General features: G+C 33.4%; 1 protein-coding gene across 1 annotated transcript; it reads left to right on the plus strand.

Annotated features, from left to right (window-relative positions):
• The first annotated feature begins 9,356 nt into the window (after positions 1-9,356).
• Positions 9,357-11,078, plus strand: LOC132186988 (3-ketoacyl-CoA synthase 19-like). Its single transcript, XM_059601121.1, has one exon. The coding sequence runs from the start codon at positions 9,470-9,472 to the stop codon at positions 10,835-10,837; it is 1,368 nt and encodes a 455-aa protein (XP_059457104.1). The 5' UTR covers positions 9,357-9,469; the 3' UTR covers positions 10,838-11,078.
• Positions 11,079-17,715: the final 6,637 nt, after the last annotated feature.

The raw sequence follows: 17,715 nt of genomic DNA on the forward strand, positions 1-17,715 counted from the left end.
TATCCTCTAATTTTCATCAATTTCAATCCAAAATTTTCTTTCATTCATTCTTTGCTTTTTCCTTCCCTCTTTGGATCATATTTCTTCAACTCGATGGCCATCTATATGACTCTTTCTTCGACAATGAGATGTAAACAATTTTTGCTCTACTCGAAAAAAGATCAAAATCATGTCGTTAATCTCTCCTCCATTTGTGAGTGTTTAATTATACATTTGTGCATTTTCTTTACTACGAAAGTGAGCTAAAGAAACCAGTGGAGAAACCAAAAGCAGAGGTCTGAATCTCTGCTTAGTCTGCTAGATTCACTAATGAGTCCATATTAGTAAATTCTATTGATTTTATGTTATTTTTTATTTTAGCTCTAAAGACCAAATGAATATCAATTTATGGGCATGGTATATTTTGGCTGGTTCATGGATTTTAAACTATATATATATATATATTTTTGTGCATTGTCTATTAAGTTTTTAGATAGTGCATTTTGCTCCAAATATGTTTTAGAACTCTGTGAATAACAATGTTTCTACGAGTGCTTTTGTATTCACGCATTATGTTTGTTTTTTGTTCTACCGATTCAAGAGTAAACAAAAAAACTTACAAAAGCAAACAATTACAGTCAGCTTAGAAGACAATACTAATTTACAATCAAAATTTCTCCAGCATCCCCAAAAAAAATCCAAATGGGCTATGTTTGGTCGGTCGTAATTTGAACGGTTCTAAACGAAATCGTACCTCAATTTATCACCAACCTTCTTATCTATCACTGGCTGGAGGATACGTGCGTTTAAGCCACCGTGTCAAAAACGAACACTCTCAGTCTCTCACGCAATTAGATTCGGACTCGGATGAACAATGTTTTTGCATTCAGTTCAATGCAAATGGAGTGGCCGATTGCAACGGGGCAGCGGAGCCAAAACAGCCAAGTGCGGCATCGAATTGCAAGGCCGTGGCGTTTGCCGACAGATCGTAGCCGCTTTTGCGTTCACTGAGCGGTGACGGGCGGCAGGGTCGGAGAAGAGGAGCACGGAGGACTGGAAAAAAGAAAAATAAAAAAAAAGAGAGACCTCAAAGCTTCAGACGTCCGACCTTCAAATGTACAGTAAAAAAAACAAGGTCATGGGCCTCATGGGTAGTGAAATGTCAGATGAATTAAAAAACGTTTTGTAGGCCCATGTTTAACGACGGGAATTAATGCAAAAAGTATAAGAAACATTTTGTTTAAAATAATTAATCAAATAGATTTAAAATAATAATTATGCATTTTAAAATTACTTAAATAATTATAATAATTTGAGGTATGCTTATTATTTTACTGTACATATGATATTTGAAATTTGAACACAATGTCTTCAAAGGTAGATATAACTATTATTTTTAAGTCTTAAAAACAACACCCAATTTACCTGAAAAAAAATAAAATTATACGGACTATTTCAAAACAATGGCACTAAAACTATAGCTATAATCCTTATTAATCATGTTTGTAAATATTTAATATAGGTAATTACTTACCATTATCTAAAGTTCTTTTTACTATTTGTTATTTGTTATTATTATTATTATTTTTTTGGGGGGGTTTTGCGGTTTTTTATGTTCCTAATGTTTCTCTTTTATCTCTAAAACTCCCCATGAACACACATCACCAGAATTCTCCGGCAAGAGGTAGTTGAATTTGTATATCATTTCACCCCTTTTTCGTTTTCTTTTGACAACTAACTTTTTGTTTAAAACTATTTTTTTTCTTAATTTTTCTTTTTCGTTACTTATTGATTCGATAAATATAAGAATCTGGGATCTAAAACACAACTATTCTCTCCTTAATCTTTTACACTCTTTTGATATTTTTTTTTTCTCATTATTATTATTATTGTTGTTGTTGTAGCAAGATTTGAGTTTTTTTTTTTTTTTTAAAACCTCAAATTCCCTGATTAAATAATAGTGGACGATATAAAAGCCGAGTCTTAAACAAGAAAGCATATCATTGTGACAAGTGGCTTTATATATATTTTGCTGCCGAATGTTTTTTTTAAGTATTAAACGTGCGTTTAAATTTAGTGGTAAGCTAACCGTTTGTTCAATTTTATTTCAAGGCCAACTGTAAACATCCCAAACTACCAAAAAAAAAAAACGGTTCCACTTTTCTTCACATTGCTATTTATTCGTCAGTTCAGTTCCTACCAAACATAACCATTACAACTTTCTTCCCACATTCCTCAAACACTTGAAATCATATTGGGGAGTCATCGCTATTTCTATTCCTTTGTTCCTCAATTTCTCTATTCTTCCCTACTATTTCTTATTCTTCGTATAAATCACTACCTTGTGAAAACGGTGAATGCTGCTGCAAAACAATGTATAATTTGTAGTACAAACTTCTTTGATGGTTTTGTCCATTAAAACGGGCCTAACAAATGGGTTTTTATTTTGTTTGATAACAATTGTCTCTTCCTATTCATTTCCCATAACCACAAACCAGCAGCTTTTCTACGGTACATATTTTTGGCATAAGAAAAAGTGTTATAGAGGGAAAGGAAATTTCATTGCAATTATTAGTATTTTCCTAAGAAGTAAGAAGTTGAAACAAAAAATGCTCAACTTTTCAAACCAAGTATAGAATGATATTTTTCTTTTGTTTATGCATGATTTAGGAATAAAGTTCTCTCTCTTCAAAAGTATCTTAAATAAAGTTATTCCAGGAAGGCAAAGATGAGGGCACGAACAAAATCAAACCATGATCTTTTTGTTAGTGTTGTATTATAACAGTTTTTTGACACCTTTTAATTTGGATTATTAGTTTCAATATGTGATTCTTCTTAATTTTTTTTTAAAAAAATATATAAGTTCTTTTATATTTGGTAGAAATTGCAGATACAGTTGGTATTCAAGTGCTAATTAAGTCAATTAGCGTAATAGGTTTTTGCAGTCTCTTTTTAATATGAATTTTGTTATATTTTTTTATATGTAATACAATTTGAGCATTTTTTTTTTCCTATCATTAATTAGAAGAAAAAAATACAACTTAAGCATTTGTGTTGTTGTAAATGATCTCTCAATGCTTTTCTTTTTTCTTTAAAGTTTTATAGAATTTTTTTCTATTTATGTATCCACTAATTATTATTATTTTTTCCTTCCTGTCATTTTTAAAAACAATTGCACGGGTTTCAAGCTCGTTTTTACTTTGCATGGGAATGCACAGGTTTCAAGCTCGTTCTTTGGTAAAAGGCGAAAGAATAGTTCGCTTTGTGCTCACCGCTCGGCTCAGTAGGCCTAAACAGAGCAAGTTGCTTCGCTAAATACGAGTGTGAGTGGTTGGTGTTTGATTGTTGCTTCCGATGTGGGACACTGGAACTCAAATCTCTTTTCTTCCCTGCCAGCTCACTGTCTCACTTTACAGCGCACCAATTTCTTTCATAGTTACACAACATGTGCCAAAGGTTCTTGTTATTATTACACTCATATATGGCAGGAGGTTCTGATGAATTAATCCACATTTCAACTGAACTTGGGTGCTTATTTGATGGGGCACAAGTACATTTCTGGCCAGTTTTTCATCATTTATTAGGGATCGATAGGGTTCTTCTATGTTGCATGATCGATGGCAAGAAGTGCAAACTAAAGATTCTTAGGAAGCAGTGAGTACAGAGTACTACATCTCCAATTAATAGATGCTGGATGAATGGATGAACCCTGCAGATTTTGATCTGAAGATGGCTATACACAAGTTAACAAGATATATGAGTCAACTCAAACATAATCCATTTAATTACTTAATCTATTTAATTAAATGGGTCAACATTTCAACTTTGACACGACTCATTTAAATAAGTGGGGTGACGTAACCCGACCTGCATAACCTATTTAATAAAAATGAATGTTGGATTGACCCAAACAGACAAACACAACCGGTTTGACACATTTCGACATGTATATAAATTTAAATACAATATATACACACACATATATATGTGTGTGTGTGAATTTTTGTTTTTAAGATTTTGCTTTTTAATTGTGAAAAAAAAAAAACTAATTTAATTTTCATGAATTAAGCGAGTAGATCAAAGGCAACTCATTTATTAAATGGGTTAATCCATGATTCGAACCTGATTATACAATATCTTAACTTTGTGTTGAGTTGGTCAATGATGATATTTGTTTATAAAATATGATGAAGAAGTTTAACTACCGAATTGATTGAAGTTGAGATTGATGTATCAGTATCACTGCCTAACTCTCCCCCTAAATTCATCTATTTCTCACACAAATGGTTGTCACTCCTCGGATTCCTGGTTTCCCAACTCGTGACTCATTTTGACAGGGATGGTGCATGTTACTGTGTTATATATGCAGCTAGCGCAGGCTATAAGTTTCCATGATCAGCACGCTAGGAGCAGGCATTAAATAAAAGGATTATCAACTGGCATTGGCTTCAATTATCTGGCAGTAGGTGCATATTAATTAATGGCCCTGATGTTTGTGTATATCTGTAAAGTGACTAAAGTCCACACACATGGAAAAATGATTAATATTAATGGCCCTGATGTTTGTGTATATCTGTAAAGTGACTAAAGTCCACACACATGGAAAAATGATTAATATTAATGGTCCTGATGTGTGTTTATATCTGCATTGGAGTAATGCTACTGATTATCACGTTGATTTCACTCCAATATATATAGAGATAGGGGTAATGTTATTTTCATTTTCATTTTACATCTGTCTCTAAAGGGTAGCTCAATCAGTTATAGACCACGTCTCATGAAGCAAAGGTCACTAGTTTGAATCCACCATTCCCTTTCCTTGTGTGAACATGTCACAAAAAAAAAAAAACACCTTTCATTTTCCGCTTAAATAGTAGAATTACTCGCATGTAGAGTACACAAACATGAGTCACAAGAGGACACATATGATGGTAAAAATTCTAATATGTTTGATAATGTGATTAGGGGAGTGTTGTGTTTTTGTTTTGAAAAAATGTTGATGTGACTAAAGATTAAAACTATTTTTATAGAATACACATGATCACATGCTTATCTTGAGAAGTCCAAAACTTGTAAAAATAAAGTCAAAAAAGAGGTTGTGGTAGCCGCGTGGCCACCTCTCTTTCACATGTGGCCAACCTCGTTTTTCTTTTTCTTTTTTTCTTTTTTCCTTTTTTTTTTATAAAAAAAATATTGGCTCTTGTCTTTGCATAAGTTAAACACCCGTTTTGTCAAAATATTATTATTTTTTGACATATTTGCACAAAAAGAGAGAAATGGGAGGGAGATTTGATCTAGTAACTTTTGCTTTATGAAGTGATGTCTCAAACCGATTGAGTTACTCCTTGAGGACTTGGCAAAATATTATTAGAAGAAGGAAAGACTACAGATTTATAAAAAGTATTTGGTGTTTTGAATGGTGTTTTGAGTTGGTAGTTAATATATTTATTTTGAAGGAAAAATAAATAAAAAATAAAAAATAAAGATATTGGCAAAGATAGCCAGGAAAGGGGATGAAGTCTCTAGATGTAATTCAAGTGTGATCCTCAATGTTTTTAGGTATATTCTTCCAAACCCTAGGCTTGGATTACCTTATTACTATGGTCTAGTGAATTTTGAACTAATTAAACTCTCAATAACTTAAATTTAGGTAGATTTAGGGTGCGTTTGGCGTTGCAATTTTATAGATAAAAAGTACAATTTTAAACCAAATCGTAGAAAATTGATTTTTTAGAATTGCGTTTTTAACAATTTGCGATTTGAAAACTCGGATTTCCTGAATTTTCAACAGGTAAGGAGGTGATTTTTTGAAAACGCACGATTTTAAAGATTAAACTGCAATTTCAAAGACCAAATTGCAATTTTGTCAAAAACTTAACTCCGTTTTTAAAAATCACACACATTTTAAAATCACTACTTTTAAAGCGTACATTTTGAAATCGCAATCTCAAATGAATCCTTAGTATAATTATATTTTGATTATGGTGATTATACAATATCTTAATTTATAACATTAACATTATACAAATGTTAAATCTAAGTATCCATTCTATTCTTTATGTAGGTGCCTCTCTTGGGCCTAGTACATATTTTTGGAAATTGTGATGGCTTTTTTATTTCCCCACCTTAGAACTTTTTGTGTTTAGAATCTAGATGATATTAGAACTTTTTGTGTTTAGAATCTAGATAATATTATTAACATATATGGTGGGACCAAATCTAATAATTAATCTATTATTATACTTTTCAGACTCAGACTTAGACCATAATAAATATATAATCATATTAAATATATGATATGGTCTTATTCAGATCGTCTAAACTTCAATTGGGCAGTTAGTAGATGGAAACATCAATATTGACCGATATTTGTTGGCTAGATCATCAACATATTGGTGCTTTTAATAAATTAATATTATTTTTGCATCAGAGATGAATCAGATGATCATTGTATTCTAACCCTAAACCATAAAAATATAATTTTTTTTGAAAAAAAAAAAAAAAACAGGTAGAGGTTACATAGGATCTATATTCATGGAACCACAAGGTTGCCGCTACAGGGAAACATGGCCACGTGTGATTAAGAACAGTAACGAAATTAGGAATTTTTAAAGCATGAGCGGGATTAATTAAGTCTAATTTTATCGGGATTTTTTAAAACCCCTAAATTTTTTAAAAATCTCCCTAAATTTTAAGTTTTCGTATGAGTTTATCCCTCTAAAATAATTTTTTTACTATAATAAATATTCCTTGTTTAGTCATGTCCCCCCTATTCTGCTCATGATCCTTAAATTCTTTAGGTATATATATTCTTCGAATGCCTAGCTAGGCTTCTTATGGTCTAGTGAATTTTGAAGTGAACTCTCAATAACTTAAATCTAGGTATATTTATTACAATTATATTTTAATTATGGTGATTATATGATATCTTAATTTATAACACTAACATATAAATATTGTTCAATAATTTATAAGAAATGTTACATATTACACTCTTATTTCATCTCAATCTCATTGACTTAATGTAATGGTATCCATATGCAAAAGGAAAAGCACAGCTATATATATCAATCTAACGAAATGAGATGGGATGATCGAGAATAGTATACAACATTACTCATAATTTTTTTTTTCTTTATGTTCATGCCTTAGTGGACCCATTTTTGTCCATTAATTGTGATTTTGGATTGCGTTTCTATTTCTTTATCTTGAAAGAAAATTAAATGATCGATGGGACCATAATCTAATCTAACCCTTATCCTTTTAAGACTTAGATTTACATCATAATCCATATATTTATTCATATTAAATATGTGATGTGGTTTATTTACCCATACAGCTAGTCTTATTTAGATCGTCCAAACTTTTTGTTAATTACGCTATCAGCTCTTGAAATTTATTTTAAAAAATAATGATAATAAAAGATGATTTAAGAGCTGATGGACACCACATCAGTCTAGTGACATAAAATGAAATGCTCACTAGAGAAGAATTTGAGTAAATAAAATTGCATTAATTGCAGTGAAGCAGTAGCCAGTAGTTGATGCAGAGACTATATATTATAGAAATCAGACATACAATGCAATTATATTTACTCTCTGCATGTACTGTCTGCATCAACCTCACTGCAATGCAATTATATTTACTCAAATTCTTCTCTAGCGAGCATGCCGGCCATATATATATATATATGCTTCGCGCGTGATTTTCATGCGCCTCACGCGCCAGATTACCTATTGCTACGTGGGCTCAAGCGCCTCAAACCTTATCTAGGGTTTAGTGCATGCATGTGGTGCACGCGTGGCATGTGCACCACACGAGCCATATAAGTTCCAAAAAAAAAAAAAAAAAGGGGATCCAATATTTCAACCCGGTTTATCGGGTTAGAACCGGGTTACATGATTTCGGGATAGACAGACCCATTCAATGGTCCACGGGTGTTGGCCATTTTGGCACCCCACTCATCAACTCGGTTCCAAGCAGTCAACCCGGTCCACCAGGTTAGATCCGGGTTCCATGATTTCAAGCCAGACCGATCCATTCAACGGTCCACGGGTTGCAGCCGTTTTGGCCCGTGTAACCGGTCCAATGGATTCAAGTCTACTCCACAAGCTCGAGCACAAATTTTGGGTCCAATCCATCAAACCTGGTTCAACCAAGTAGGTTAAACGGGTCAATCTCTCCAACCCAATTCAAATTAGTCGACCCGGCCGGTCCACTGGGTTAGACTCGGGTCATATCATTTCGGGTCAAACCATATTGAATGGTCAACTAGTTTTGGCCAATTTTGGCCCATGTTACTGGCCCAATTGTTTCAAGTTTTAGTCCAAAGCCATCTAAGGGCTAACCCAAGCTCATGGCCCATCTAGTAGGCCGAAGTCATTGCCACCAGCAGCTGTCCTCCTCCGCCTTTGGCCGCCATATTCCAGCAACTTTTAAGGCAAACCCAAAAAAAAAATTTATTTCTTTCCCTTTATTTTTCCCAACCTCAATTTTATACATTGAGTTTGAGAGGAGATGTTAGAGTTTATGTTGGGGTTTGTCCCACATTACTCATGAGGAGTGTTACTCCCTCTAGCCTCTTGATAAAGAGGCCTCTATGTAATATCTCAATACACCTTTCTACACCTCTCCACGCTACTACTACATATCAATACAATGTAGTCTCTTGTGTGCTTTCGCTCTCTCTTCTAAACATCATTCTTCCACTCTTCAATATATCTCTCTCTTATATTTAACAATAAAAATATTTACTTTTTATGTTACATTATTTATATCCTATATTACATTATTTATTTTTTATTATTAGTTCAATAAAAAATTTTTACAAAACAAATTTTTTTTTTAATTTTTTTATGCTAAATATTCTTTACCTTTACTATTTCATAATTCATACACCATTACGTACGTAAACGTAATGGAGAATTATTGGGCAAAGCTTGCTGTTTTTTTTTTTTTTTTTTAAGCAAATATCATATCACGTTTGCCTTTTGTCGCCGTAGGTTACGTAGCCAGTTTTCTAAAACTTCAAATCATGACATGATCGAGTGATAATAATGGTACAAGACTTATAGGAATGCCGTGGTTATTAGTGTGATTGGTACGTTGCATGAGTATGAGAGTAGGTATATACGTAGTTAAGTTTCACATCATATATATTATGACTGATAAGAATAATAATCTATCCAGATGGGAAATGTTTTTGATCAAACTCTACGTACAAACTTAAGATGCTAGGAATCAAAGATGATTTATAATCAACTTACTAAAAAGAAAAGATGATTTATCATCGGTATGGTATTTATTTAGCGGTGGTTGTTAGGTAGTAGGAGATAAATTAATGTCCTAGTGGCATCTGAAATTTATTCAAGACTTCCCTTATATATATTTTCCACCAATTTACATAAAACTTACAAGGAAATTAATTCAAACTACTGCTCTCTCTGTCTCTCTCTTTCTTTCAAGTTTCAAGCCATCTTAATTCTTAACCATGGATCTCTTCATGGGAATGTGTTTTCTTGCTCTATTCTATGCTTTCTTCTGCATCTGCAAGCTGGTTCTTCAACGGAGAGGCCAAGGCTGCTATATGTTGGCCTATGAGTGCTACAAGCCCCCTGAGGAGAGAAAGCTCAACACTGGATCCTGCGCTAAAATTGTGTTTCGAAACAAGAATCTGGGTTTGGAAGAATACAGGTTTCTCTTGAAAACCATTGTGAGCTCAGGGCTCGGTGAAGAAACATATGGCCCACCAATTGTGTTTGCGGAAAGAGAACAAGAACCAACTCTGGCAGACGCCCATTTGGAGATGAAGGATTTCATCTTCGACACACTTGACAAGCTTTTTGCTAGAACAGGAGTTTCTCCATCAGAAATCGACATCCTTGCTGTCAATGTCTCAATGTTCGCTCCCGTGCCTTCTCTAACAGCTTCCATAATAAACCGTTACAAGATGAGAGAAAACATCAAGGCTTTCAACCTCTCCGGAATGGGCTGCAGCGCAAGCCTTGTGGCCGTCGATCTTGTGCGCCACTTGTTCAAATCATACAAAGAATCTTATGCAATTGTTGTGAGTACAGAATCCATGGGACCGCATTGGTATTGCGGCAGAGAGAAATCCATGCTCCTCTCCAACTGTCTTTTCCGGTCGGGAAGCTGCTCCATGCTCTTAACAAACAAAAGAGCTCTGAAGCATCGAGCCATCTTGAGATTAAAAAGCGTAGTTCGAACCGATCTTGGCTCGAACGACGAAGCATATGAATGCTGCATGCAAGTAGAAGATGACCACGGCAACCTTGGTTTTCGCCTCACCAAAGGCCTCACAAAAGCTGCTGCTCAAGCTTTCTCCAACAACCTACGAATTCTCGTACCTAAACTACTCCCTCTTAGGGAACTACTCCGACAATTCTTCGTAGCAAAACTTGAGAAAAATATCAAAAAAACCACACAAGTTGAAACTTTGAATCTCAAGTCTGGGGTGGATCATTTCTGCATCCACCCTGGTGGAAGGGCAGTTATTGATGGGGTTGGCAAGGGTTTAGGGCTCAATGATTATGATCTTGAGCCGGCTAGAATGGCACTTCACCGGTTCGGAAACACATCGGCTGCCGGAAATTGGTACGTTTTAAGTTACATGGAGGCTAAGAAGAGGCTGAAGAAGGGTGACAAAATTCTGATGATCAGCCTTGGAGCAGGATTTATGTGCAACAATTGTGTCTGGGAGGTAATGAGGGATTTGGATTCTGTCAATGTTTGGAAAGATTGCATTGAGAATTATCCACCTCAATGCCTAGTCAACCCTTTCAAGGAGAAGTACAGTTGGATCAATGATGAATGTCTAAACTTTGTTAGGCTTCACTGAGATGCCTGTATTTTCTTCTTTATCATGCCCTACTAAAGGTTTTTTTTTTTTTTTTTTTTTTTCTTTCTTAATTTATATGTTTTCTTTTCGTTCATGATTTGGTGAAAGCTATAGATAGATTGAAGTTAATTTGCTCCTGTAAAGGACTTGTACTCTATCTTCTGTAATAATGAAGTTCTGTAAACTTCACCTGCACTCTGTTTCCATTCAGTACAACAATCAATAAACTAAATTATTTTCATCGTGGTTTAATTTCTTTCTCCTCATGATAGAATTTTTTGAAACTTCAGTTTGAATGAGTTTCCAAGAATTTTATTCTAAACATTTAAATTTATAAAAAAAATTGACAAAATTACCATTTTAATACCATGCTAAATCATGATTTTTTTTTTTTCTACAAACTTAGTTTAATAAAAATAAAAATTTATCTAGTCATTTATAATGTTCATCTAATTACTATCATTAAAATTAATATTCCTACTCAGACAAATGTCGACTCTTCATTGATGCATATTAATTCACTGTTTCACACAGTTAGATCTCCTTCTGATCACCTACTGGTTAACTTAATTAACAACCTTTCTAATAAATGCCCAAATAAAACTGAACTACCAAATGTACTGGCGGAAGTGTACAATAAATGAATTTACTGGCGCAAGTTGCAACCGCCGGCGGCAACTACGGATAATGAAATGCGAGACAGGGTGTAATAAGAGTTGAAATTCCAAAAATGGTTTATAGTCTTAAAAATGAAAAACTGTTATATATATATATATATATATATATATATATATATATATTTTTTAAATAAAAGTTTTCATGGTCAATTACCAAAAATGTTTTTAATTTAACTACAATTTTTGGTCATACCAAATACCAAAAAATAATAAAAACTTTATATATATATATATATATACTTCAAACGGAACATTAATAAAACATGATTAAAATTGTCTAATTGCCTACCATAAAAAGATATTTGCCTTTGTAAAGTTATTTTGATTGCACTTGTCAGTTATTAAATGTGGGGCAAGAGGGTTTATGCATGCTTTATGACTTTTTTTAAACTAATTGTTTTAAATTAAAAGAATCAAAAGTTTTTTTTATGGGTCTAGGTGCTAGGAGTAAGTCAAGTTCCGGCTATCTCACACCGGCAGCAGCAGAGCGGCTACGGCGGTACTTTGGGCTCTAGAACAATGCCGTGATTTGGGATGTCGATACGTTCACCTAAAAGGGGACGCAAAGACCGTTGTTGAAGCTGTGAATCACGATGATGCAGATTGGAGTCGGCTGGGACATGTCGTGGATGATATCAAGGAAGAACTTCAAGTGTTTAATTAGTGGGAGATGAGTTTTGTGAGGAGAGAGGGGAATCGGGTTGCCCACCTTCTTTCCAAATTTACTGTAAAACACGTAGAAGATAAAGTCTGGAGCGAGCCTCCTAGCTGTATCTGCGATATTCTGTTGCTTGAGCATTTAGCTCTAGCAACGTAATTTTCTAATAAAAAGTTCACTATTTCTCTTAAAAAAAAAAAAAAAATCAAAATCAAAAGTTGACATATGATGTGAGTGACATGTGAGCGTGGTGGAGTGGTCTTTTAAGTTATTTTCAAAATCAATTATCTCTTTTCAAAGCTTACCGGCCTACACCATGTAGGACCTTACATTGAATTTGAAAAAGAAATGGATAAGAGAAAAAGAAATAGCAAATTTGAATATGATGTAAACCTACTTACTTGGACATGTCAAACGTGAAACACAAACACGGAAACATTTTTTCCCATTTAACAAAAAATCACGGGATCCACTTGCTGAGAAACAAAACCACCATCTTTATTACAAACACAAATCTATTGCCTTTATCAGAAACACAGCCGACTCTAGAGTGGGAAATAATAGGTAGGGCTCAATTTGTGCCCTGCAACACAAAGGAGCCCAAATAATTGCACAATAAAGAGTACCATATGCTGCCTCACCAAAATTATTATTTTAACGAATACAATTTGGTGAGACTATTATTAGTGTTCTCAATAAAGGAACCAAATGGTATTTTTTAAGGGAATCATTAATTATATATTTTACCTGTTTTTTATTTTTGTTCAAAATTTTCACATTTTTTAAGGGATCATTATGAGAATATTCTTTCACAATTTTTAATAAAAATATATTAAAAATATATTTAAATGATATAGATAAAAATATAGTTAATCGAATGTAAAAAGCTTTTAAAAATTTATTAGTTAAATTAGATAAAGTGAGTTTTGAAGAGCTATTTTGTATAAAAATTTGACTCTCTATTGGAAACGCTAATGCACAAACAAATAAAATGGAGATGAGGTATTTAAACAAAATGGCCTAAAGATAAGACAAAAATATCCTTATCTTTCGAGAGAAGACAATTATGTTTATGTCCTAATATTCTGCCTAAATTAATGACACGTCTCCATTTCAAATCTATTTTCCAACTAAATTGAGCTCCAAATAAATTCACTTACATCAAAAATTTGAAAAAAAAAAACAAAAACAAAAACAATAAATGACAACGTTGAAAAAAAAGAGTGCAAGTTAGCCATCAAATCTCATAACTGACATGACCGGGAGCGAAAAAATTAGATGGAGCTACAGACACGCTAATAAATTTATTTTCTGACATTGACCAAGGACCCACACTTTATGTCTCTTTACTCCGGAGCAAATGAGTAATGACCAATGCAAGAAAATTCATGTGGAACATATTTCATTATTATTATTTTTTTTATAAATCCACGTGACCCTCTTTAATATTGTGCGACACAAATATCACCGCCCTTCGGCCACCCATTTATTTTGCTCTATTATTTTTTTTTAAAGAAAAGTTCACGTGCTCTTCAAATGATCACATAAATAATAATGTCTCTTTTTAAACTTTTAATTGTAATAATATTTTTTTAAATTATTAATATTGCGCTCTCAATGACAAAATTATCTTTAATAAAATAAAAACAAAAATAATAAAACTTCTAAAAAAAACCTAAATCTATATATATTTCAAAGGGTGACAAATTTAAAATAAAATAAATCCTTTCTAAAAAAAAAAAAAAAAATCGATTTTATTTTTTTATAAAAATTGACTTCTTTTTTTTTTTTATAACTTTTTTAAAAACAAAATTTCTGTTTTAAAAAAGAAAATTAACAATTTTTGTTTTCTAAAACAAAATTTTTATTTTTTTTTTAAATAAAAATTTCCATTTTAAAAAAATATTCGTTTAAAAATAATTTTTTTAAAAATAAATTGTTCTTTTTAAATTGAAAATTTTCGTTTGAAAAATAAAATAAAAATATGTATGTATATGGAGATATATATTTTTTGAATTTATAGGAGTATTTTTGTCTTATTGAGAAATATATAGGAGTATTTTTATCTTTTCGCTAGCTTTGGGAGAACATTAACAATGTTTTGATAATTTGAAAAAGAACATTATCACAATTAAAAGTTTGAAAGAGACATTATTAATTGGGTGGTAAGGTCTACTATTTTGCAGCTAGGTAAGCTCTAGATTATACAAGAAACAATGCCAAAAGAATTTTTTTTTCTTAAAAGAAAAAAAAAATCCAAAAGAATTATTGGACACAGCCCATTTTGCAGCCAGGTAAGCTCTACTATTTGCTTTGCTTAGATTTTGAAGGAGACCAATTGGAAATGAAACTAAGCAAATAAGCAATATCTCTGACATAGGCTTCAATTCTCCAATCTGTAAAAGAGTCGAGCATAATAATTGCTTGAATAGCAATAAGAGAGTCCACTTCTAGATGGAGGGACTTGACACCAAAGTATTTGTGGCCAATTTGGTGGCTAATAAAGCAGCATGTGCTTTCCATTATGTGGCATTAATAGATTTAAGCTTTGGAAGTGCTGTCTCACTAGACCATCTCATTATAACGAGTATATTCGAGATTCTGTTAAAAAGTTGAAAAAATACTTTTAGCACATTATAAGTTGTGAAAAATAAAAATAAATTCGTTTAGTAAAAAACTCAATTTTTTTTTTTAATAACCTATTTGTGCTAAAAAAATATCAAAAACACACTTTTAGGAAAAAAAAAAAAACCTTGAAAATGAAACTTTTTCTAAAAGGCTATTTTTGAATATAAAAGTTTTGTTTTTCAATACAATTCCAATCAGGTTTTAAGGACAGTTGCAACCACCTAGTATCTAATTCCAATAGCTATGTCAAAGTTAGCTTTAATGATTCTTGTTGGAGGAGGCTTGCAAGAATCTAGTAAGATATCTAAGCTCCCCACAATACAAATGAGACATCAAAGTAGGGGTGAAATTTAAAACCGTCTAACCGCAACCGCTAACCGCTAACCGCTAACCGCTATAACCGTTAACCGCTAACCGCCTAATCGCCTAACCGCTTTGAAAGCGGTTAGTAAAAACCGCTAACTGCCTAGGCGGTTGCGGTTAGCGGTTAGTGGGTTTTGAAAATTCGCTAACCGCTACCCGCTAACCACTTTTTTTTAAATATAATATATATATAATAACAATAAGTTGTGAGTTTATGAATTTTTTTTGGTTGATTGAAATGGGCCTCAAGCTTCAAGTTTAACCATATATGTTGGTTTTCTTGTTGCTTGTGAGTTTATGAATTTGTTTGTGTTTTATTTTATTTCTATGTGTGAGTTTATGAACTTGCTTCTGAATTTATGGACTTGCTTGTAAGTTTATGTATAAGACTACAAGTGAAGTGATGATTTTGTTATAATTTTATTTGTATATTATATGATGTGTAGATTTGTAGAAGGTGGCCAACAATATTTTGGTATATAGCAATTTTTAATGCTAAAATGGCCATGAAAAGGGAAAAAAAGAAGTTTAAAATGAGAAAAAAAAAAAGTTTAAAGTAAGCCCAAAACCGGCCCAAACCCGGTCCAAACCCAGCCCAAAATCGGTCCAAAGAAAAAAGCCCAAAAAAAAGCTCAAAAAAGCGGTTATTCCAAAACGGTTAACCGCTACCCGGTTAGCGGAGGCGGTTAGTAAAATTTACTAACCGCCTAGGCGGTTGCGGTTAGCGGTTTTAGCCACTAACCGCTAACCGCAACCGCTATTTCACCCCTACATCAAAGTGAAGTTTATACTTTTAAGAAGAATGTCAATATCAAATTTAATAGAGTTGTGAACCACTTGGTTTCTTGGAAACCAAATCAAGTTCATAACATCAGAATAACTGTAAGCGATTTATTTGTATCCTACTAAGAATGATGTGACTATTAAAAGCATTCATTAATCTAAATTCAATAATGATCAATCACAAACTCAATGATAATTTTAATAGTCACATTATTCTTAGTAGAATACAAGTAGGACATCTAGAATTATTCATAACATCAGCAAGAAATAATTGAAAGTTCCAATTTTTTTTTTTTTTGGGGCAATAGAAAGATGCTTTTGTGGATCTAGTATACATTTGATTCAATGAGAGATTGAGGGTTGCTAAAGACACGATATTGATTGGCCAAACAACATCACACCCCAATAATAAATGATGAGAAGTCTCTAAATGATTTTTACAAAGAGGACAATATGTCATACTCTAATGTCAGAAGAGTGGAAGAACCTTGTCAGCTTTGTTTTAACCGGGAGAATGTCCCAAGCAATCTTCCGAAGAGATGTTTGCAACTTTTCCTATTCAACAGCCAAGAGATGTCCCAAGTCTACATAAATTGGTCTTACTTCACTCAGTCTCAATGGTGGATTTAACTGTAAACTGCCTGAAGATTAGGGAGTTCTTGCCCAATCATTTGGAAAAGATTGGTAACTTAAATGAATTCTTTGAACATCATCAACAGAAGAATCATCAAATAAATGAGATAATTTTTCCAAGTCCCAACTTCCAGAAAGAATATAAGCTCAGTGTCTTTCATTTGGGGCAAACTATTTAGGGAGGGATTAGCAACCGGTTTGAAGCCTACTAACCACCTCTTCGGAGGACTTACCCATCAGCCCATTCAGCCGCTCGGTTTCAGCCTCCAACCGTTGTCCTCGGCCCCGGATCCGCTTTCTTTCTGAGGATTTTGGATCTGATTTTTTTAAAATTAGATCTAGCATTTTTAGGAAGCCACTTCCTCAGATGTGCCCCTCCTCCTTGATCCTTGGTCCCTCTGCTTCCTGCCGGAGTCGACTGCGTCATCGTCCGGCCATTGCAAGACGGTACGTGGTCCCCACGCGCCTGAGAGTTGGTCTTACTCGCGGGAGCGTGAATGCCACGCACCGCCGTGCAGCATCTTCCTCTGCCCCTCCTCTCGGTTGTCGGCTGCTTCAGTCTCTGATGTTGCTGTTTTGTCTTTGTTTTTTCCTGCTTTATGTATTATTCTGTTTGTATTTATTTTTTTTTCTGTTATGGTGTGGCCGTCTGTCCGTGTCCCTTTTTTGGTCTTTTGCATCGCAGTTTCTGTTCTGCTTGCAAAGATTTCTTCGGATTTCTTTGTTTTGCCTTTATTAGCAGCCCTTTGTGGCTGCATTGGTACTTTTATAGGGCCGGGTCATTTTTTGTCCCATTCCCTCTTGTTGCCTTTCTTGGTTTTCAATTCTTGTTTCTGCTTTGCTATTAGGTTTGGTTTGGGCTATTGTTTGGATTGGCCACCCACCTTGTAATTCCCCGTTCCCTTTTCCCTTATTTGCTTATAAAAATAAAAAAAATAATAAAAAAATGAGGGCATCCAAGGATCATCCAATACACTAATCTTGTTCCTATTTCCTATAATATAACAAGCACCTTTAGAAACAAGAGTCTCTTAGTATGTGAGAGGCACGTCTTTTAAAAACGTTAATAAAAAAATATGTACTTTTCATATGCTTTAATAATACATATTAACCAGATTATAGCTAATTTTTAAGGT

The sequence above is a fragment of the Corylus avellana genome, chromosome ca7 (assembly GCF_901000735.1).
Source record: "Corylus avellana chromosome ca7, CavTom2PMs-1.0".
Lineage (NCBI taxonomy): Eukaryota > Viridiplantae > Streptophyta > Magnoliopsida > Fagales > Betulaceae > Corylus > Corylus avellana.